Raw genomic sequence first — 24,739 nt, 5'->3', positions numbered from 1 at the left:
TGCCCAACTAGAGCACTTGTACTCTTTAGATCTTGGCAGCTTAGAGCTGGGCTGTGAAATCGTTCTACATTTGGAATCGGCACCTCCTATCTCCATTTGTCACGGGCTTGTCATTCCACCTAAAAAAAAATATATATATTTTAATTGCAAGTGGAGCCTTTCCAGCTGAGTCTGCTGGTGCCTTATAAGTCTAAAGCCGCGTACACACGAGAGGACTGTCCGTCCAACTTAGTCCGCCGAAACACATTTCAGCGGACAGTCCGCTCGTGTGTGGGCTTCAGCTGACTTTTTCAGCGGACAGTCTGGCGGACTAAGTCTTTCGGAATTTCCGTAATAATTTTTTCCGTCCAACTTTGGTTTCAGCGGACAGTCCGCTCGTGAGTAGGCTAGTTGGACGAACTAAGTATGGCGCATGCTCAGAAAGGATTTACACGGCGGAAGGTTGCATTGCTGAGTATTGGACGTACTATTTCTAGTCCAGTCGTACGTGCTGTACACGTCATCGCGCAAGCTTTCAACGGACTGTCTGTTCATCGTGTGTGGTCAAGTCCGTTCATTCAAAAGTAGGACGGACTGTCCGTCGGATTGTCTGACGGACTTAGTTGGCCAGACAGTCCGCCCGTGTGTACGCGGCTTAACTGTACCATTTTGCATATTATGAATTATACATCTAACACAATGGTCTCCAAACTGTGGCCTGCTAGCTGGATGCCGCCCATTGTTTGCCTTTATCCAGCCCTTGGGTCACTGTTCCCTCTCCCTTTTTTGCAGCACTATGCCTCTCACTGACACCAATGATTGAGCAAAATTCCTACCATTGACCACTGCGGGTGACCCATCTGACTGACAGTTGGATGGGGGGGGTGGCGGGTGCCCCCCACTCCCCAAAAAAAACACCAGCCACCACTGAGTTTGATTGGCCTGCGATCTAGCAGGTGGAGTGAAATACTTTGCTAATGGCCAGTGCAGATATCCAGACCTGAGAGAAAGGTCCTAGGGACAATAAGGAAATCATTGGGTGTTGAACCTACACCAACTACCAAAGAACTGCAATATCAGTTTTGTATTGAGACCTTTTAGCCTTGCAAGAGAATGATGATATAAAAAAAAAATGCAAAAATGTATCCGTTTTCGGGAGTCTGAACAGTGAAAAATGAGTCCTGGTTGGTTGCTATGGGTTATTGCACTAAATAAGCAACAACTGTTTCTATACAGCATCCGGCTTGCAGCACCGAGACAACAGACGTGTGGGAACTGGGGATGGGGAGATGCGGAATGTCCGCGTCCTCTTATTACGCTTTTCGCTTTACTAAATATGAACTGAAAAGAGGAAAAACAACAAGACTTTAAATGATGTGTAATGTGTGCCCACCGGGACCCCATTACAGAGAAAATGATCTGAAGCGCTGAGTTCCCAGTATACGACACAAAGGTTAGCGCAGCCCTCTCAGCCAACTACAGAGATGCTCTTTTATAGTCTGGCATGCGACATGAAAGTGACGCCGGCAATTGGAAGCAATTTCCAGGACCGTTTGATGGCTCTTTTAATTATGGCACCAGCGAGCAGTGCTTGGGAAACAGTTGTGTTTTCTCGCATTCCTCTGTGATTGTTAGCAGCAAGGTCCACGTACGAAGACTGGCCTCTCTGGGACGCTCCAAGCAGCCAGCATTGTGCAGGGTGATTACCCCGCTTCCTTCTGCAACCAAATGTGAACAGGAACCCAGCTGCTGCCCAGAGTTCACCTGCGCAGCCTGCAGAACGCAGTGATTTCCAGAGCAGGATGAACTTTTGCTGAGCTTTTGTAATTATTTCTGCCTGAGTTGATCTACTGTAATTTAAAGCGGAACTCTAGGCAAAAAACATAAATTAATGCAACTGTGTGTTAATTAACCACTTGAGGTCCGGGCCATAGCCGAATGACGGCTACAGCAAGGACCTCAATTTCCAGGAGGCCATCATAGGACGTCCTCCCCTGTGCACGTCCCCAGGAGTGCGCTGTGATCATCGAGTCACTGAGACTCGGGTGATCACCGATCCAAGTAAGGGGCCTGGCCCTTTACCATGTGATCACCTGTCAGCCAATGACAGCTGATCACATGATGTAAACAAAAGCTTGGTAATCATCTTTTTTTTTCTCCTCACGCTGACACAGGCACCTCATCTGTGTCAATCTGTTCCCCCCCGTACAGTGCCACCTGTTATTGCCACCTGCCAGTGCCCACCAGTGCCACCTATCAATGCCCACAAGTGCCACCTATCAGTGCTCACCAGTGGTGCCAATCAGTGCCACCTATCAGTGTAAGCAATCAGTGCCCATTATTGCCACCCATCACTGCCGCCTCATCAGCGTACATCAATGAATGAGAACATTTTAAAACATTTTATGACAAAATATTTAAAAAAAAATTAATTTTTTTTTTAAATTCAGGCTTTTTCGATTTTTTTTTAAACAAAAAATAAAAACTGCAGAGGGGAAAAAAATATAAAATTTTTATTTGGGTACAGTGTTGTATGACCGCGCAATTGTCATTCAAAGTGCATCAGCGCTGAAAATTGGTCTGGACAGGAGGGGGGTTTAAGTGCCCAGTAAGCAAGTGGTTAATACATCATTTAAAAGAAGTATGGGTTTGGCTTTTTTCCCCCATCATACTTGCCTACCTTGGCTCTTTACCCCGATCGGCATGTTGCACGCCCCTGGGGGCCGTATAGAGATACCGCACTTCCTGGGTTTCCTCCATTCATGATATCCAAAGGCCCCGTCTCTACGTGTTTCGTCTTAGGGGCACATGACTGCCTCACAGAATCACAAGCTGTTTGACCTTGCATGTATACTGTATGTGTGTCATATCTTTAAAGTGAGAGGCGGAGAAGCGTTTGTGAGCACGTTGTGTATAAAGGAAGGCACATAGAGACATTTTGCACATGGGACATTTTGTTTCTTGCATGTTTTTGGATTTATTATTGAAAACAAACAAGTGTGACATATGAGTTCATGTATTGATGGCGCTACACCATTTTGAAATATTACAGCCTGAATTTCATGAGCAATTTTTGGTCTGTGTAATAAAAATGGAACTTGCATAACACATCATTTTCTGTCAAATTCATTTTGTTCATGTTTTACAATCAAGTAAAGAAGATAGCAGACTTTGGAGTGTGATCATTTATTGGATTATATGTAAGAGGAGGAATCCTGTTGAACACAGCTTAACATCACTGGAAGGCTGCAGCTTAACAACAAGAGCATTCGGTTTCTAATCCTCTACTAATCTTGCAAATTATGGTGGTAGAATTTCCGATTTTACCACGTTATAAATGCAACAAAATATAAAAGATGTGTGGAAAATGGCAGTATCTCAAGGTGGTGAAGTAAGACGTAAAAATGCAAAGCAAACTGTCTAATAAAGCTTTGAGAAATAAAGTAATGTGCAAATTTGTTAAAGCTGTGCTCCAGCAAGAAATCCCCCCCCCCCCCAAAAAATCTAAATGCCCCTCCTATGTACCTAGACCTATGGTCATTTGATGGATTGTGTCCCAAGACTTGTCTATTTCTTACCAGAGTGGGGGGGGGGGGGGGATCCTATTCTGCATGCCCACATCACTGCAATCACTGCACTGTCTTCAGGGTGGCCAATGTGGGGGGGGGGGGGGGGTTCAGTTAGAGCTGGCTCTCCTGTACAGGTTTTGGGTCCCATTTGCCTCTAAGCTCAGCACTGGGTCCTGAAGTCAAAGAGGTGACTCCTCTCCTCCTTTTTGTGCATACACCGTAATTACAGGGGCTGCGGTTCCCAGTGATTAATTAAAGAGGAAGTAAACCCTGATGGGTTTACTTCCTCTTTGATCCCCTGCAAAGGTAAAGTATAATGGACTACTATGCATCGGATAGTAGTCCATTATGTATCACTTACCTAACACAGGAGCCAGCGAAGTCACCGCTGTCCTCTTGTGTATGGAGCCTCCATCTTCTCGGTGGGTCTCGCTGCTCCGGTGCTGTCATTTGACAAAGCCGCGATAACATCACTCTTGCGCATGCGCGCGGGAGCCGCCACTGCCGCATATCGCCGCTGACAGCGGCGCGCTCAGTGCGCCTATGCGCCGTAGACAGTGGTGCCTGTGTTTTGGCAAATATCTCCTAAACCGTGTAGGTTTAGGAGATATTTCTTGGACCTACAGGTAAGCCTTACTCTAGGCTTACCTTTAGGTCAAAAGGTTTGTAAGGGTTTACAACCACTTTAAAAGCTCCCTGGGCCCCATCAGTTTAGTAGCAGAGCCCATAGTCAGAAGGGACTTCCTTCTTTTAGGGAGCAGGCAGAGTAATCCTCCGAGCAGCAATTGACTTCAAGTTTTGGCCTCTTCCTCTATATAAATCTGCCAGGCAGATGAGTAGACAGGCCCCTCTCTGTCCCCAACCCCTCCTGCTTAACTGATGAGAGCCAGGCAGTGGCGTACTTAGGGGGTGCAGGCCACATTCGGTATCTGCACTTAGGGGATGCAAACGGCCACCGGACATGTTTTTATTTGTTGTGTTGTAAAACAGGTAAAAGCAGTGGTGGCAAGAGTTTGGATTGGGGGGGGGGGCCTTGTCAGGTAGGTTGTATGGGGCCTCATGATTTCTAATGGCAGCCCTGACTGTCTGGGTGACATTGCTTCCTCCTATTGGCTGTCTTGTGGAGATTTAATCTCGAACGATGACCTCACAACAAGGGGACCAGCAGAGGCAGGCCCAGACTGCAGTGCTGGGCTCTTGGATGAGCCACTGGTAAGGGACATGTGATGGCGGATACAGGTATTTAAAAAAAAAAAGGAACATTTAAAGTGTATGTATAGTCAAAACTATGTTTTGGTTAGAGCAGTTGGGATGGACTAAAACCCCTGCTAGGTAATTGTGTACCTTTTTGGGGAATTTCCCTTTACTTCCTGTCCCAGAGACCCATCAGAAAGTTAGAGGAAATCTACAAAAATGAGGGTAATTCCCCTCTTAGACAATTGTACCTGCAGCAGACACCCCCATTGGATGACTTCCCCCTACCATTTTTTTTTTCTCATTGTCAATGGTCACCAGTACAAATACAGTGGTGAATCTCCCCAGCGGGGGATACGGGCAGCAAAAAAAAGCTTAACAGAGGACCTAACCCTTCTCCGCTTTATCCAAAACTAAAAAATACTTTTTGTCTAGATAAACACTTTAAGGGTTTCAGTGTGTAAACGGGTGAGAGTGGGGTAGGAGAGTGGGGTTGGTGGGATATCTTTTGCATTGGCCCGGAGATTGGTTTAAAAACCAGAGGAAATAAAAATGGAAATAAATAGGCATTTGTACCAATCTGTCGGAGGGGGGGGGGGGTTAGGGGGTGGGTTGTGGGGGGGAAAGTCTGATGTCATCTGAAAATGGAATTCTACACCTAACTAGCCTTAACCCCTCTCCCCAACACCTATGCTAACCAGTGTAAGAAAGATGTATATACTTCCCTATTCTCAGCCCAGTCTGATCATGTGATCCCCTGTGTCAGCCAGCAAGCAGTGGCTGCAGGGGAGAGGAGAGAGCTTTCCAACAATGGCTAGTAAAGTTTGGAGTGGTGATGTCACCCATAAGCCCCAATGTCCCATCTGTTGTCATTGCTCTTTCCTCTCCACTGAAGCCAATCGGCTGAAAAAGAGGAGCCAGATCACATGACCGGACTGAATCGGGCTGAATATAGGTATTTACATTTTTCTTACACAGGTTATTTAACATAAGTATTAGGCACTCTCCAAGCTTTCTGTTCTTTTATATTTATTTATTTATTACAGGTAAATGTATAACTCCAGTCATTTATGCAGCACTTTACATATGTATGTTGTACATTCACATCAGTCCCTGCTCTCTTGGAGCTTACAATTTAAGGTCCCCAACTCACACTCGGGTTGGGTTCACACCATCAGCACATCCGTCTCACAGCAGGGGTCCGGTGCTTCCTGGTTGACCGTTTCAGGTCCGAATTCAGCCCGCATTTTGGACCTGAAACGGGCCAAAAGACGCACAGCATTTTTTTTGTGCCCCCGAGGTGGAGATATATGAACCGGCTCCATAGAGAGCCAGCCAAAATCTCCTGCCATTGCAAATTGGATGCTGGGAAGCCGCATCCAATTTGCGGTGGTGTGAACCCAGCCTCATGCATACACATACTAGGGCTAATTTAGACAGGAGTCAATTAACCCACCAACATATCTTTTGGATTGTGGGAGGAAACCAAAGGAAACCCACGCAGGCACAGAGAGAACATGCAAACTCCAGGCAGGTGGTGCTGTGGTTGGGAATTGAACCGAAAACCCTAGTGCTGCTAGGCTGAAGTGCTACTATATTAAATAACTTGTCAATGTCAAAAGGGTTGAATCCCGATTGAAATCTCATAAATAGATATGCAATCACCTAAAAACCTTCCTTTTGTATAGTCTTACATCCACCTTCCTGGTACATTCGTTCAGCGAGGTGTCTTAATATGAAAGCACAGTAGATGCGGTGTTCCCAGCACATTGCTCCCAACAATGTAACAGTCTTGGTCAGACGCTCTTCTTTTTCCCTTTGCTGCATTATAATTCTGTATGGGGACACATGATGAGAGGTGTGGCTGCTACTCAGCTCTGCCAGTACAGAGCACAGTAATGAGAGAGGGATGTCTGCAGACTTTTTAATAAGAGAATTATATGTTTTATTAAGGCATTATGAAGCAAAACCAGTCACAAACCATAACATGCGTGGGGTACAAGACTGTAAAAAAAAAGATAATCTGGTGTGAGATTTCAGTTGGGTTTGTCATTTTTATGTGTATGGGATGATAGAAAGCAATATGAAGCAATCAAACGCGTATGACTTGTCGAAATGTTGTTTGTTTTTAGCCACCTGCTTACAGGGCACGTAAACTCCCTTCCTGCCCAGGTCAATTTTCAGCTCTGTCACTCTTTGAATGACAATTGCGTGGTCATGCCACTCTGTACCCATGTGAAATTTTTATAATTTTTCTCTCCCACAAATAGAGCTTTCTTTGGTGGTATTTAATGGCTGCTGGGTTGTTTTTTTTGCTAAAAAAAACGGAAAAGACCAAACATTAAAAAAAAAAAAAAGAAAAAAACGTTTTATAGTTTGTTATAAAATTTTGCAAACAGGTAATTTTTGTCCTTCATTGATGTGCACTGATGGGCACCGATAAGGCGGTACTGATAGGTATTGATAAGGTGGCACTGATGAGGCGGCACTGATGGGTGGCACTGAAGGGCATTGATGGGCACTGCTAGGTGACACTGATAGGCAGCACTGATGGGTGGCACTGATGATGAGGTACTCATGGACAATGGCAGCACTGGTGTGCATTGATAGGCGGCACTGGTGGGCACTGATAGGTGGCACTGGTGGGCACTGATTGGCAGCATTGCTATGCACTGGCAGGTGGCACTGGTGGGCACTGGCAGGCGGCACTGGTGGGCACAGATACTTGGATTATGTATCACCCTCTTCGGGACTGGTGTCCCTCTGACACAAGCTGGTGATCGGCTTTTTAGCCAATTACCAATCTTTTGTTTACATCACGTGATCAGCTGTCATTGGGTGTCAACTGATCACGTGTTAAGGGGTCGGGATCGACCCCTTACTCTGATCTGTGATCAGCCGAGTCTCATTGACACGGTGATCACAGAGTGCACCGCGTGCGCCCCGCCGGCAGCTCATGCACGGGAGGACTTCTATTGACTGCCCCCCGGCAGTTATGGGCTGCGCTGATGCCGTCATTCAGCTATAGCGCAGGCGCGAAGCGGGAAAAATAAAACAAAGCAATATCTGGGCACAGATATAAGGAAAGGTTCTTCCAGTGCTTCTACATTATTACTTCCTATATGGGCAACTATCAGACCTGTGGTCGTTGTCAAGGAGTGGCCGCGCATTTATTGCCGGCATTGGTAATTGCCGGCATTGGTAATTGCTGCACGTAGACTGTAGCGTTTTGTGGTGTTTGTACACACAGCTGTTGGCAGGGATATTACATTTGTCTCTCTGCGCCGCAATCCTCTGACGGTAAACCTCCAACAAAATAAAGTCATTGTTTGCCGAAAACAAAAGCAAGAAAAATCTATTAATGTGCGTGTGACTGAGCAGCAGACACTTAATTAATGGTGAAGATTTTTTTTTTTTTATTATTTCAGTGCGCATTTTGAGCCGGCGTATTGTTCGGCGGAGATTAAACCATAATGCAAGTTAAACAAGACTTCCATCTAAAAATACCCATCAGCCCCAGCTATTAAGTATCCGCTGTCGTCTTCAGTGACAGATATATTTCACTTCATTTCCCTGCACTCAAGGAACGCGAGGCATGTATCATGTAACGCGAGAATTCCTCGGAGAGAGATGGAAGTTAGATTGGAGCTGCGTCTGGCTCTCGGGCCTCGGCTTTTAGGAGCTCGGTGTAACCGCGCGCACAGACCTTCTGGCACCACCAAGAAAAGGGAGCGCTCAGAAGCATTTTGTCAGGGTGTGATGCCATTCACCTGGCCGGCTGGGGGGGACGAGAGTCGGGGAGTGAATAAGAGTGCATTGTTTTCTCTGTGCTCAGTGGAACTGTAATGCTTGCTAGACATGTTACAATTGGTTTTCAACTCAATCTTAGCATATATTAAAAACAAAAATTTCATATATTGCTCCTGGTTTTTTTTTTTTTTTTTTTATTGGTTTTTTTTTTTCTTTATCTTCACCTGGCGATCCTGCCAATAGCACACTTTCTGTTCTCTGGTGACTATGCTAATTTCCAAAACATACAGTCATAGCCAAAAATATTGGCATCCCTGTATTTCTAACAATAAATAAAATTAATGTCTATTCAGCAGCTAGCATAAAATATAGATATAGATAAATATAGATATAAAGATATGCAGCGCTAGAAATACAAACATGAAGTATGTAAATAAAAGTCCACAGTCATTGAATGTAAAGAGTCCATGTTCCAAGAAATAGCATCACCCACAGTGTAAATATGACAAGCTGAGGTGAACTATGAAATCCTCCTACACACACCAACACATTGGGCCTCTTACCGCAGAAGGTGGACCACTAGATTATAGGTGGTCAGATAAGCATGATATATCCACTATAGCACAACTCCACTCTGTTATCAGACAGCTGAATCTCATGGGGTCATAACATGGAGTGAATCCACAGGTTCATATGTAGGATAAACGAGAAGTAGCTCCTTGTAGTGTAGTATGTTCAATCAAGTTGATTTTATTAATTAAAAAGCGTACAGTATACTCACATTTAGAGAATTAAAAGCATGTCAGCAACACAAAAGGTCCTTGGTTAACATCTGTTTCCAACCAGCAAGATGGCTGTGGTCAGCACGTTGTGATGTCAGATCTCCGGGCTCCACCCTATGCAGCGTTTCGTCCAACAAGGAACGTTGTCGGGTAATGCACCACTTCGCCCAGAAAATTATTGCAATTACAATTATTTCGGCATTCTCATTATTGTTTTGTATTGGTATGACACAACAAAGTGGAGAAACAAAAATCGGACACATTCCACACTCCAAAAATCGACTGGACAACATTTTTGGCACCTTCTCAAAATTGTAAGAAAAATGGCATTCTAAGTATGTGTTGCTCCTGTAATTTGTAATTAAACTCTCCTGTATCAATTAACAGGTGCTGACAATATAGAACTCACACCGGCAACCTGTTAAAATGGTAAAAAATGTACTCAATCTTTCTGTTGTGTGTGTCTGTGTGTAACACAGCATGGAGAAGAGAGAGAGCAGCAAAGAATTGTCTGAGGATTTGAGGAAATCGCTGTGTGGTCCCTGCTGTCTTCTGGGACCTGTGTGTCTCCCAGAAGACAGCGAAGGGGACGGAGGAGGCGCCAGACATGGCATAGATATCTGCAGATACTGCAGCTATCTATACCCGGAAGTGGTAGCAAATACCTGGATTAGACAGGTATCTGCTCCCCCCTGAAATGTGCCAAGTGTGACACTGGAGGGGGGGAGGATTTCGAAAAGCAGAAGTTCAATTTTTGGGTGAAACTCCGCTATAATATTCCTGGGTCCACTGTGCGCAACACTTCAAAGACATGCTGGTAGGTTAATTTGCTTCTGTCCAAAAATTGGCCCTAGTATATGAATGTGAGTTGGGGACCTTGGATTGTGGGCTCGTGAGGGTAGGGACCAATGTGAGTGTGCGATATATGGGTGCCTAAAATAAAAATAGGGATAATTGTAGACATGCACCCAAACTCACTCAGGTTGAACTGGATGGACTGGTGTCTTTATTCAACCTTACTATGTAACGTTGTCAAGAAGTTTACAGCCCATGGCACTGTAGCTAATCTCCCAGGACGTGGATGAAAGAGAAACATTGAGTTTGACAAAACTTACCTAAGGAAGCCAAAATCCTTTTGGAAGAATGTGCTGTGGACAGACAAAACAAAATAACAGCTTTTTGGTAAAGCCCATGATTATACTGGTTTCAGGATAAATAAATGGTGGAGGTTCACTGGTGCTTTGGGGCTGCTTCAGGCACTGGATGTCTTAACCGCGTGCATGGCATTATGAAATCTGAAGATGACCAAAGAATTATGGGGTGCAATGTAGGGTCCAGTGCCAGAAAGTTGGGTCTCCGTCAGAGGTCATGGATCTTACAGCAGGACAATGACCCAAAGCACACGTCAAAAAAAGCACCCAGAAATGGTTTAAGACAAAGTGCTGTAGAGCAGTGTTTCTCTACTCCAGTCCTCAAGGTGCCTCAACATGTCATGTTTTCAGGCCTTCCATTATTTTGCACAGGTGATTTGATCAATTTCACTGCCTAATTACCACAGCCATTTCATCTGAGGGAAATCCTGAAAACATGACCTGTTGGTGTGCCATGAGGACTGGAGTTGAGAAACACTGCTGTAGAGAACTGAACTGGCCAGCAATGAGTCCAGATCTAAATGCCATTGAGCGCCTGTCGAGAGATCTCAAAACAGCAGTTGGGAAAAGGAACCCTTCCAATCTGGGAGACCTGGAGCTGTTGGTGAAAAGAGTGGTCTAAAATTCCAGTAGAGAGGTGCAATACACTCATTGAGGCTTACAGGAAGCAATTGACTTCCGTTATTTTTATTTTTTTTCTAAGGGGTCTGCTACCAAATATTAGATTGAGGGTACCAATCATTTTTGGCCAGTCGTTTTGTGTGGAATGTGCTTTTTGTTTCTCCACTTTTTTGTGTCCTACCAATACAACCAAAAGAAATAAACATGAGAATGCCTAAACATTTGTAATTGCAACAATTTTTATGGGCGAAGTGGTACATTATCTGACAGAAATGTAGGGGGTGCCAATATTTTTGGCCATGACTATAATGTGTATTTATTGGTCTGTAGTCCACAGAGATAACTAAAATGAACTGTTAGGCCTCATTTTTTACAGCGGCTGTTTTTGGCTTCAGACGTTTTTTTTTTCTACAGTCAATAAACTCTCCATCGTGTTATCCAATGTGTCCATGCACACATAGGCTGTTATCAACTGTTTTGGGCAGTAAAAAAAACAGTGGGCAAAAAAAAAACGCAGATAAACGCTCAAAAACGTGGCTCACTAGCGTTTAATGTTTTTATCCCTTATTAATAGCAGAGAGGTGGTTTCTGTCTAAAAGCCGCTAACGCTTAAAAAAAACAAAAAAAAAACGGTTGCAAGTGAGAGACGGGGTTTCGGAATAGGTTTCTTGTATATTGTTATATTTTAATAAAATTGTTAATAAACGACCTTGGATGAGGACATAGCTTGTGTGCATATACAGTATCTCACAAAAGTGAGTACACCCCGCACATTTTTGTAAATATTTTATTACCGTATTTATCGGCGTATAACACGCACAGGTGTATAACACGCATATTCATTTTAAGAGGGAAGTTTCAGGAAAAACTTAAATTTTAAATAAGGCAGCTAAAATTTAAGTATTGGCGTATAACACGCACACGGTATTTGCACCCAATTTTCATGGTGAAAAAGTGAGTGTTATACGCCAATAAATACAGTATATCTTTTCATGGGACAACACTGAAGAAATGACACTTTGCTACAATGTAAAGTAGTGAGAGTACAGCTTGTATAACAGTGTAAATTTGCTGTCCCCTCAAAATAAATCAACACACAGCCATTAATGTCTAAATCGCTGGCAACAAAAGTGAGTACACCCCTAAGTGAAAATGTCCAAATTGGGCCCAATTAGCCATTTTCCCTCCCCGGTGACAGGACAGGTTCAGAACAGGCCTCGCTATGGTCAACCGTGGAATATGAGTGCACGTGCTCAGGGTCATGAGGGGTGTACTCACTTTTGTGAAATACTGTATATATTTTTTTAGGATATCTTTTTTTTTTTTTTTGGTTGATATATCGTATAGAGCTTAGTTGAGTTCTAACCTTTAATTGTTGTAAGTTTACAATAAATGACAGCATTTTGCAATATAAGTGTAATAAAAGGTCCGCTATGGTGTTCTATTACATTTGTTTGTGCACTCGATGCAAAGATGATGCATATCTGACTTCAATTCAAAATGTTAAAAAGAAAAATGAATTGATTATTCCACAGTCCATTACACTCACAGTCCATTTTCAAGTGGGATCATCTACCCAACCCAAACTGGTTCATCACCATGTAACCACTGCATGTTGCCCCACTCTATTTGATATATGATACCAGCACTTAAAGTCCAATTTTTCATTATCAAGCAAACTACACAGAAGTGCAGTCTACATATCTATGTCACACATGCTAGATAGAGTCCTAATGTGCAAATACAGTGCGATTTACTTGATACAGTAAATTAGACTTTGCTGATGAATCAGGGTGTGCTAATTACATAATTTGTTGTTGCCTGATAGAACACCACTAAGCAGTTGCTACATCTCCCTTATGAATAGGGTTGTATTCAGTATGATAATGTCCTAATCCACTAGACATTCAGTATCTTCTATCCCTGTGGTACCCAACTTGCTGGCCTTTGGCATATGATGTGCCCTCAATAAAGGACTCTATACAGTACAACACAGCATCTTGGCAGGAGGATCGTAGGGTCAACCAACAATCGACTCGGGCTCTAACCACTGACCACAAGCTGCCACTTCCTAACCAGCCAGTGTGCAGCACGACCAACACTAACAACCAATGAGCTACAACATCTATATATACCTTACGGTGCTGAGAGCGCTGTGATGTGGAAAGGAATACTACTAGAATAAAGGAGAATCCGCCTATAGAAATACATCTCCCATCCAGTCGTTCCTCTCTTTATAAACCTACCACATTATACAGACCAGGTTTTGTCTTCCAAGGCTCTGATGAAGAGGAAACCCCCTCGAAACGTGTTAGCCATTTATTCAGCTTTTACCCTTGCATGGGCATCAACTTTTACTATTTTATCAATGAGAATATTGTAACTTGTTTATAAACACATTAGCATTTTCCTTGTATTTGTCTATTCGTTTAGAATAAGCTCTATTATCTTGATTCATGCGTTAGGTCACACACCATTTTTTTTATCCTTTCCTACTTAGCCTATTCGGACTTCACCCAGTCAGTTTAGGCAGCAGGACACGCATGGTCTTTTTACCCATTTTATCATATCATCTGAAAATACTACCACCTTCTACTAAGGCCGCCGGCACGAGCACAGGAGAATATCTTTTCTGCTCACACCTATAGGTTTATATGAACCTCTAGGGCAGGGGTGCCCAACCTTTTCAAGAACAAGGGCCACTTAAGCGACTTGGTAACCAGACGCTATCCACAATGAGTGGAGCAGATGGATGGCATGTACATGTCCACTCTGCATTTGCAGAGCTGACACGGACGCAGCCCACGATACTTTTTGGCGGATCGTTTTGGAGGTAGAACACAAGTCGGTTTATGTCTGCCACTACTTAGAGGTGAAGGGAGGGTCCAATTGGTCGGACTGACCATGTGAAAGGGGTCCAAGGCTGCTTTCACACTGATGCGCTGCGGTTTACCCGCATCACGTGTGCAACGTAGTGTACCTTTTGGCTTTCCTGCAGTTTGCAATAGACTTCTATTATATTCTGCAGGTTTCGTGCACTTTCAGAAAGCTCACCAAACTCGCAGGTGATAATAATATAATTATAATATAATAATAATAATAGAAGTCTATGGCTCAATGCAGGTAACCCGCAGGTAAACTGCTCTACACCTGTGTATCCGTTTGAAAGCAGCCCAGTAACCACTGCAGAAAAGATATGCCCATATATACACTGTGATTTTAGTAATAAACTGACCTTTAATAACAGTCTTCTTTCTATTCTATCCCAGAGCAGGAGGTCGCGGGCCACATCAGATGGCTCGGCGGGCACCCCTGCTCTAGGGTTCCTCCCGAGATTGCTAAGGGTTCCTTGAGCATTGAGCAATTTCTGCCCTTCAAATAAATTCCCACTGACACCATGGATCGTTCTAGCTATCTGTAAGGGGGAAATTCTTTCCAATGACCACAAGTGTAAGGAGTATTCTTCTCACTGACCATCACACTAATGTATCATCATGAGTTGTAGATATAGTACAGAAAATGTTAGCAGGGGTTCCCTTTCATTTATTTCAAGGGTTCCTTTGTGTTAAAGCTTGAGAGAGACTGTTCTATAGGGTTGTAGCTTGTATAGTATAATCACTGTGATCTTTTTTTTTTTTTTTTTAAAGTATTCCCCCAAAATATATTGCTAAATAAACTTGATTAAAACACAAAAGACAGCAGCTGCTTTCAGAACCTAAAAAATAAGAGCAAAATCGTATGGCTTATATAAACTTGCCCGTAGATGAATAGGTGTCATGTTAAAGCCACCTGACCTTACCCTCACCTATAATGGCTCAAAGTTTTGTTGCCTTATCCCTTATCTTTCCTTCGCTAAAGCGTCACACAGAATTAACATTTACTTTCCCACAGGGAATATACACCGTCACCTAGCTGGGTCTGAACGAGGCAGACGGAGATGTCCCATGGTGGACTAATAGAACCATAGGCATCTGTGTGCAGGAAAATATTTCCCCCCAAAACCACAACTTTATCTCCGTTATCTTAAGTTCTGATAAGAGCCTGGAATCGTATATCTCTAAGTGATATTAATAGCCTGTCCGTATAAGATAACTCGTGTTTTACATTTATTAATAATTGACTATTAGTCTTACTGTATCCTTCACATCTCAGCGGTCTCATTGCTGTGATGCTTTGTTCAAGTTGCACTTTTCTGCCATTTATTCTTGGTGACAGGTCTCATCAGTAGGTTGGAGAAGACTAGTGGCACTTATTGCAGGCTAAAGAGGACCCTAACAAGCCATCGGCATCCACCACAGTCCACGGCACAAAGAAAAAAATCAACAAGTCTTTTGTTTATACTGCCTGATATATTGGTCCCTACGTTCCCATCACCCAATTATTGCTTCATTACCTGGAGCAGCTTCAAAATGTATTCAAGGTCTAGATACCACCAATGTTGAAGAGACAGTAGTGGAGAGACTCGTCATTCTGAACCTTTAACTCGTAGACATGAGTTGACAAACGCTGAACTGGCCATTCAGGCGATGATCTAACGTTCCCGTGTCCAACGTGCAGCCCAAGGGCCCCCCGTGTGATCTTTGTTACATATTTTGTGGTCCCCAATTACCAGCAGGCAGTACCAGGCATGCAACCATTGATATGTAAGGGGTGACCTTGCAATTTCATGTAATATGTCTCTAGTGCAGAGTCCTCAGGGCCCACTAACAGGCCAGGTTTGCAAGATAACTGAAATACATCACAGGTGATATAATTTGCTGCTCAGTGATTGCAGTATTCTAGTCTGCATATTCCCAAGATAATACTTAAAATCTAGCCTGTTAGGCCTGATTCACACCTATGCATTTTTAGTGCATTTTGCAGATTTGCACTGCAGTCTATTTAACATGGTTTCCTATAGAACGTGTTCTGTAGTGCAAATCTGCAAAAAACACTAAAAATGCATCGGTGTGAATCAGGTCTAATGCCCCGTACACACGATCGGACATTCCGACAACAAAATCCAAGTTTTTTTTTTTTCGACGAATGTTGTAAGCTCTAACGAGCAGGGCCCTCTGATTCCTCTTGTACCAAATTGTAATGTAACTGTAATGTCTGCCCTCATGTTGTAAAGCGCTGAGCAAACTGTTGGCGCTATATAAAACCTGTATAATAATAATAATGTTGGCTCAAACTTGTCTTGCATACACACGGCCACACAAAGTTGATGGAATTTCTTAACGTCAAGAACGTGATGACGTACAACTAGCCAAGAAAATTGAAGTTCAGTAGCCAGTACGGCTTTTCTGCTTGATTCCTAGCATGCGTGGCACTTTGTGCTTCTGAATTGAGTACACACGATCGGAAATTGCACGAACGGATTTTGTTGTTGGAAAATTTGAGAACCAGAGCTCAAGTTTTGTGCGACAGAAATTCAGATGGAAACTGTCCGATGGAGCCTACGCATGGTTGGAATTCCCAACAATATTTTACGTCGGAAAGTCTGAACGTGTGTACAGGGCATAAGTGGGTCCTGAGGACAGGAGTTGAGAACCACTGCTTTAGTGTCTAATTGTGTACATACACTCAAGCTGAACAGTAGAAATAGAATAGATTCCTCCATCCCTGCTGAACCGTGTCAGTGGAAGAATCTTCCCTGCTGGCCACTGTATTCAGACAGCCACAGTGCCCATGAATGTCTGAATACCTAACCAGTGACTGCTCCTGATTGAATGCAGTCACTGTTCAGCCAACAATTTTCCATCCGGTTCCTTCAACAAAAGTCGTGATGCCAAGAAGGCCACTTCTGGGTCAAATTTCCAGCAATTCAGCTGGAATTTGAGCCATGTATGTCTCCTGCAGCATATTGCCTCCAAACACTCCTGTAGCATGTCTTCCGTTCCAGAACAACGGTTGAAGTACATCCATAGTTGCTGACAGTCTGCTGTAGTTGGTCAGAAGTCTTCTATAGCCTTACATATACTACGTTTTAGGTGTGGGCCCCCTAAAGAGTTTATGGGGCAGCAGTTGAGCCTTCCAATCTCTAATAAGTTGCCCCCCACTAACCTAATATCTATAGGTGCCCATAGGCACCACCCTCTGACCCTGCCCTACCAGGGCACAAACTATTTGAGATATTAGGAAACTGCTTTTGTTTCACCATGTGGCAAGCATTCTTTTTTTGTGACATAAACTTGTGTGCTCAGTTGTGCATACACATTTTTAGAAGTGATGAGCAGTGCTCTGAAGATGTTGCGTAATTATCAACTGTGTCCATAGGTCCGACTCTTCTATAGTTTCTATACAGGTGTGTGCAGCCTAAGTGTGATTTAAAGTGATTATAAAGGTTTTTTTTTTAAATATTATGTATAATATGTCATACTTTCCTGCTCCTGTGCCATGGGTTTGCACGAAGAGCGCCCATACCTACTCTTCTGGGATCCCCCGAAGGGCGCCCCCCCTTCCCAGGTGCCCCCATAGCAAGCCACTTGCTACTGGGGCACTCATGCAGGCTCACACCCAAGCCCTGCTCTGTGTGTCCATTGACGCACACAGCACTGCTCTGCCCCATCCCCAGATCTCTCCTCACTGGCTTTGATTGAAAGCAGCAGGAGCCAGCGGTGAATCTCGATCACCAGGGAGGAGAGAGAGAGAGAGCTGCTGCTGTCGGGCACAGCTCTGGATTGAGATTGGGCTCAGGTAAGTATAAAGGAGGAGCTAAGGGGTGTTCTGCACACAGAAGGTTTTTCACCTTAATGCAGAGAATGGACTCTGTGTTGACAAAATACACTGATCAGTGACTGCAGCCCATTGGCTGCTGCCGCTTTCAAGAAAAATGTTCCAACAAGCTAATTCGGCAGAAGTTAATCATTAGATTGACTTTTGTTGAGCACACATGGATCACAATTCAGCAGAGACAGCTCAATCCATAAGTGGCCAGCTTTAGAGCCTGTGGCGACGGGCTTCGAACCAGTTTTGCATTTCCATACAACTCTATGGGAATGAAAATTGCACTTAAAGGGGTTGTAAAGTCAGAAGGTTTTTAATGCATTAGGATAGTGTTCAGCAGCCTCTTTCAACCCCCTAATATTTACCTGAGCTCCATCTTGATCCAGTGATGTTGCATGGGAGTCTTGGCTGTCTGGGACTCCCATACTCATTGGCTGAGACGGATTGGCTGCTGCTGTCAATCAAAGTCAGTGAGCCAATGAGGAGAGAGAGGGGGTGGGGCTGAACCCCAGCTTTGTGTCTGAATGGACACACACGGCTCGGCTTGGGTGCAAGCTACTTTCTGTGGGGGCACTCAGCAGAAGGGCGGGGCCAGGAGAGCCCAGGCAAGGGACCCGAGAAGAGGAGGATCTAGGCTGTTCTGTGCAAAACCACTGCACAGAACAGGTAAATGTAACATGTTTATTATTTTTAAATGAAAAATAAAAGACTTTAGTATCACTTTAAAGCAGGTCAGAAGGAGGTCAAGTGCTGGTCAAATGCACTTGTCAATGGTTTCTGAAGCGTCCCAAACTGATGCCAAAGCCCATTGACATAGGCCCTTATAACCCTTCCCTACAACACCTTGAACCTCATTCATGAGCGATAGCTTTACTTTCATAAAACTTCACAGGAGGATGAAAGAATCAGTGGCAATGTGTTATGTTTTCCACAACTACTTTACTATCTGCAGAAAAAAAAAAAGCCTAGTATTTTATCTCGAAAAGACAAAACATCCTACAGCAAAGCGTGTAAACAAGGACTCCAGCACACACGGGTTAACCTTTGTGCCTCTTCACATCTGACACTAGAGGATGCCTCTACCCTTACACACAACCACCAATAACCCCCCTCGCGTCTCCGTAACTAAGCCGATCACCTGAGTTCGCAGACCTCCTGTCTCCACTGAATCACGAGCATCGGAATCTTTTGTCATGTCCCGAAATGGGAATGCCTATCACAGGCTCTCTATGAGGGCAGAGAGGCTGATAAAGTGTTTCAGATAAGGTTATGTGACACCGCAAGTTTAAAAATACCAGAAATGAAATTGTCCCTCCATCTGCAGGCTTCCATTTCACAGCCCAGAGCCGACGGTGGCACCGTATACCTTTTCTTGGGCTCTGTCTTGAGCTATCGGAAAAAGAGAAGGTAGAGTCCAAGACGGTGCTCCTTGACCCAACCGCGCCGGGACTCTGTCTTCCGTAAGGCAGCCATGCAATACTAGACCATCACTGCCCCTTATCTCGTCTGTCTTTTGCTACAGCAGTCCGGGAGCGACAATGTGGCAAGTTAAAAGGGAGATGAATGATATTGAGTGGAACATGAGAATACAGTCTGAAAGGCCGATGTCTCTTTTATATATGGCTGCAGGAAAAGGCCACAAGACCTACTGAAATAATTGCTAATAACGTTTAAAAATGTCAGTGATAAGATACTAAGACGTGAAATTAGTACATAATCTGCACTTAAAATAATGTTTTTTGTTCAATTTGAATTTTTCGGAAAGTTTTGCAAATTTTAAAACAGATTTCTTTGTAAAACTGCTTTTTATTGGGCTTTTGGAGAGAAAATACATACAGCATAGATTTCAAGATGAGGAGACATACCATATTCCATGCTATTAAAATACAGTAGGGGAAAATAATTATTTGATACACTGTAGATTTTGCAAGTTTGCCCGCTTACAAAGAAATGAAGGGTCTATAATTTTTTTATCATAGGTGTATTTTAACCACTTCAGCCCCGGACCATTTTGCTGGTCAAAGACCAGACCACTTTTTGCGATTCGGCACTGCGTCGTTTTAACTGACAATTGCGCGGTCGTGCGACGTGGCTCCCAAACAAAATTGACGTCCTTTTTTCCCACAAATAAAGCTTTCTTTTGGTGGTATTTGATCACCTCCTGCGTTTTTTATTTTTTGCGCCATAAACAAAAATAGAGCGACAATTTTGAAAAGAACGCATAATTTTTTACTTTTTGTTATAAAAAATATCCCCCCAAAAATATTTTAAAAAAAAACATTTTTTTCCCTCAGTTTAGGCTGATATGTATTCTTCTACATATTTTTGGTAAAAAAAAATCACAATAAGCGATTATTGATTGGTTTGCGCAAAAGTTATAGCGTTTACAAAATAGGGGATAGTTTTATGGCATTTTTATTAATAATTTTTTTTTTTACTAGTAATCGTGGCGATCAGCGATTTTTATTGTGACTGCGACATTATGGTGGACACATCGGACATTTCTGACACATTTTTGGGACCATTGTCATTTATACAGCAATCACTGCTATATAAATGCAGTGATTCCTGTGTAAATGGCACTGGCAGTGAAGGGGTTAACCAGTGGGTGGCAGTGTAGGGGTTAAGTGTTCCTAGGGGTGTGTTACTAACTGTGGGGGGCTGGGCTTTAATTTAGTGAACACTGATCTCTGCTCCAATCACATGGAGCAGAGATCAGCGTCACTAGTTGCTAGGCAGAACGGGGAAATGCTGTCCCGCGGCGATCGAGTCCGCGGGACCCGCGACCGGACTCACGGGGGTCCCGACCGGCACGCAAGCGCGCCGCCGGCAGCGCGGCAAATTTAAAGGGACGTACAGATATGCCCATTTGCCTGCCCGTGCCATTATGCCGACGTACATCGGCGTGCGCCGGTCGGGAACCGGTTAAATGATAGAGACAGAATATCAACCAAAAATCCAGAAAAAAAACATGATACAAATGTTATGAATTGAGTTGCAGTTCAGTGAGTAAAATAAGTATTTGATCCCAAAGCAAAACACGACTTAGTACTTGATGGAGAAACCCTTGTTGGCAAGCACAGCGGTAATGCTGCGTACACGCGGTCGGACTTTCCGATGGGAAATGTTCGGTGTGAGCTTGTTGTTCTCCATCGAACATTTGCTGTCAGAATTTCCGCACACAAATGTTTGAGAGCAGGTTCTTAAATTTTCCACCAACTTGACTTTATTGTCGGAAAGTCCGATCGTGTGTACACAAGTCCGCCGCACAAAAGTTTTCGCATGCTCAGAATCAAGCAGAAGGAGCCGCACTGGATATTGAACTTCCTATTTCTCGGCTCGTCGTACGTTTTGTACGTCACCGCGTTCCCACGTTCGGTATTTTGGGCCAACATTTGTGTGACCGTGTGTATGCAAGGCAAGTTTGAGCCAACATGCTTCGGAAAAAAATCCACGGTTTTGTTGTCGGAAAATCCGATCGTGTGTACGGGGCATCAGAGTTGGTTACCAGGTTTGGACACATCTCAGGAGGAATTTTGGTCCACTCTTCTTTACAAATCTCAAAATCCTTATGGTTACTTGGCTGTTGCTTGGAAAGTTTCAGCTCCTTCCATAAATTTTCTATAGGATTAGGGTCTGGAGACTGGCTAGGCCACACCATGATCTTAATGTGCTTCTTCTTGAGCCACTCCTTTGTTGCCTTGGCGGCATGTTTTGAGTCATTGTCATGCTGGAAGACTCATCTTTAGTGTTCTGGCTGAGGGAAGAAGGTTCAGCCTGTACCTTTAGCGGCGAAACAGCCCCAAAGCATCATGTTTCTACCTCCGCGCTTGACTGTAGAGATGGTGTTCTTAGGGTCATAGTCAGAATTTTTCTTCCTCCAAACATGGTGAGTCCCCCTCCTCAAGAAGGCACATGTACAGTCATGCCAATGAACATCTAAATGATTCAGAGAAGGATTGGGAGAAAGTGCTGTGGTCAGATGAGACCAAAATTGAGCTCCTTGGCATTCATTCGACTCGCCGTGTTTGAAGGAAGGTAATGCTGACGATGACCCTAAGAACACCATCCCTACAGTGAAGCATGGAGGTGCCACTCGTACCTTGTGTGTTGAGGGCAAAGCCGAGCCATCCTCGCTCACAAGCTGAATATAAAGAGAAAAAGCTGCCGACCAATGGATAAACCACTGTCATCCATATTTACTGTAAAAGAGCACCCACAATCATGACAATGAGAGACCCCGCACTAGGGCTGCCCCCTCTGACGCGCATCACCCAACCAGGCTCAGTCATTGAGGTTCATTAAATGTATTATTTTTTAATGCAAGCAGTGTAAGTACCTTAACTTGACTTTGTATCAATCTTTTGCAGTTCCTCTACAGCACAGCTTAGACCGAGAAGGTAAAGCAGCACAAGGAGCCAATCAGCTGTACTGTAGTGACATTTGCCAACAAGGAACATATTGATAGGAGGAGAAAGCAGACAAAGAGATGAGCTCTTTAGTCTGCTGTTTCTCCTTTCAATGTCAAGTCACAGGCTAGGAGCAGGAAGTTTGTTGCCTAACTGCAGCAAAGAAAAATCAGGTCTGCTGCCCTGCCAAATGGGGTTTTGCTGTGTGGAAAAGCAGTTTAAATCTCATGACTGGATAGACAAAAATGAAAATCCTTTAGCAGGTAAAACTGTTACCTGTATTTAAATTTCATCTGTGTTTAGCTGTTTTCTTGGACTTCAGCCTTAACCGATTGCCGCCTGCCCACAGTAGTTGTTCCTGCGAGCGGGCGACATTGGCACACTGTGGCCTGTATTTTAAATTTGGGGGACGCATGTGTTTGCCACCTGCCGACCTGTGCTTTGATTTGACGCAGCATGAGTTTCTCAGCTGATTTTATTTATTTTTTGGGTTTTTTTTTAATCTATTTTGCAAAAAATAAAAAACCTAGTGTCAATCAATTACCATGAAAAGAAAGCACTATTTGTGTGAAAGAAGTGCTAAAAATTTGTGTACAGCGTTGCATGACCGCTCAATTACCAGTTAAAGTAGCGCAGTGCTAAATAGTGAAAAATGCTGTGGTCATTAAGGCGGTAAGACCTTCCAGAGCTGAGGTAGTTAATAAGTTAACATTTATTAAAGGATGCATGCTTTATACCATTAGTCTCAAAACTGTAGCCCAGGGGCTGGATGCGGCTCTTTGCTTGCCTTTATCATCCAGCCCTATTCCTCCCACTGAGGACACCAACACCCACCAACAACGGGGCACCATTTCTCCCAATGACACCAATAATGGGTCCCTATTCCTCCCTATGTTAACATTGATGGAGCACGATTCCTCCTCCTAATACCAAATGTGGTGATATTTTCTACCACTGATACCAGGAAGATTTCCAATCCCTCTGGTCAAAGTCCGGCCCTCCTAGAGTCTGAAGGACAATAAACCAGCCCTTTGTTTAGAAGGTTTGGAGACCCCTGCTTTACACCATTTACAGAGAATACTTTGCTATTATATTTAATCCATATGTCGAAATGGTTGGCCACACGTTACTAAAAGCTAAAATAAGGTTTCAGTCAGAGTGCCTTCCGTGTTAACTGATGGGCAGGAGTGGGGGTCCTGTAGGTGGGTTTACAGGAGCGGGAGAATTTAAATCAAACCTTTGATCAAAGGTAGGTACACTTCCCTCCAAGGCCCCCTCCGCCCATACAATATTAGGAGTAAATAAAATGTTAAACCAATACCTTAACCTTGGCTTCCTAAAGACACGGGTGATGTCACCATGTCTTTCCGCTGACTCCTGGGACAGTCAAGCACTCAAAATCCCATGAGAATGCAATACAGCCCACTGCAAAATTGCATTCTCATGGGATTTCAAGTGGCCGGGAGGAAGCAGTGATAGGCGGTGACATCACCCGCACCTCCCTGAAGCTGGTACCAAGGTGAGAGTGATTTCTCTTATTTCTTGTGAAATCTTTATTGTTCAAGTTGGCAGTGAAGTGGACCTTTTAAGTTGAGTATCTCCGATGTGGCAATGACCACTTCCAAGTAGTAGTGTTCCATATTCATCAGTATGACGAGCTTTAAAAGATGTTCATCACCCTACTCATGGCATAAAACACAACAAAGAGCAAGTCTGCTACAGTTTTATGTGAAATATTGCCAAATTTAGTCTTTGCTGTTGAGTTGATGCTTTTGCCATCACATCCACCTAGATTCATTCTTGTTTCATTGGCAGATGGTCTGAAGCCTGAGACGAAGCAGATTCTCAATTCCTCCTCGAAAAAGAAGTCCAAAGCAAAGAAAGAAGATGGAGACAACCAGAAGGAGGAGGAAGCCCGTTCGGATGGTCAGGTGGTGCTCATCACTTTGGGGTTTAAGAGATACGTATTTGACCCACAGAAGAAGATGACTCAGTCGTGAATCCATGTCTACAATGGCATGGTGATGGCAGGGCGCAATGCACAGTGATTTGTGTGGAAGTTCCCACCCTAGACATGAATAATGTAACCCAAACTATGGCTTTATTTTTGCCACAGAGGGCCTTAACTTTTTTTTAAGAAAAGGTTTTAATTTTAAAGAGGGGGTCGGGGTTGCAGAATTAAACAAAGTTCTATAAATATTATTGGTTCTAAACTTGTCATTTGTTAATTTTCTAAATGATAGGTAAGAAAATTACAGGAATATTAACTATGAAGATGTTCATATTCCTATATTAATAATCTAGTGGTGCACCAAAATGAAAAAATTCGGAACTGAAAATTCAGGATGCACTTGGCTGAAACTAAAATGGATATTTTTTTTTTTTTTACATAGAATTGTATTATTTTCATCTTTTTCATTAATTTTATTAATAGTTTTTTAAGCACTTTTGTGTTAAAAAAAATAAAAAATCACAAGAAAAGCTCAAGAAAAATGCATCCCTTTAAATTCTATGTATGCCTTTGCTCTGGTCCGGTGCACTTCTGTTGTGGTGTAATGCACCTCCCCAATAAAATG

General features: G+C 43.5%; 1 protein-coding gene across 1 annotated transcript in view; it reads left to right on the top strand.

The window, feature by feature from the left end:
* EEFSEC (eukaryotic elongation factor, selenocysteine-tRNA specific) overlaps window positions 1-24,365 on the top strand; it is a 247,788-nt gene extending 223,423 nt beyond the window's left edge. Inside the window, exon 7 of the mRNA XM_077451722.1 lies at window positions 23,979-24,365. Within this exon, the coding sequence (XP_077307848.1) occupies window positions 23,979-24,163 (185 nt within the window). The 3' untranslated portion in view covers window positions 24,164-24,365. The remainder of the gene's footprint in view (window positions 1-23,978) is intronic.
* The last annotated feature ends 374 nt before the right edge of the window (window positions 24,366-24,739 follow it).

This window comes from Lithobates pipiens, unplaced genomic scaffold (genome assembly GCF_037356315.1).
Source record: "Lithobates pipiens isolate NorthernLeopardFrog02 unplaced genomic scaffold, aLitPip1_a1.2 Scaffold_23, whole genome shotgun sequence".
In the NCBI taxonomy this organism is placed as follows: domain Eukaryota; kingdom Metazoa; phylum Chordata; class Amphibia; order Anura; family Ranidae; genus Lithobates; species Lithobates pipiens.
The sequence above is the reverse complement of the archived record's forward strand: the minus strand, read 5'-3'. Positions and strand labels throughout refer to the sequence as shown.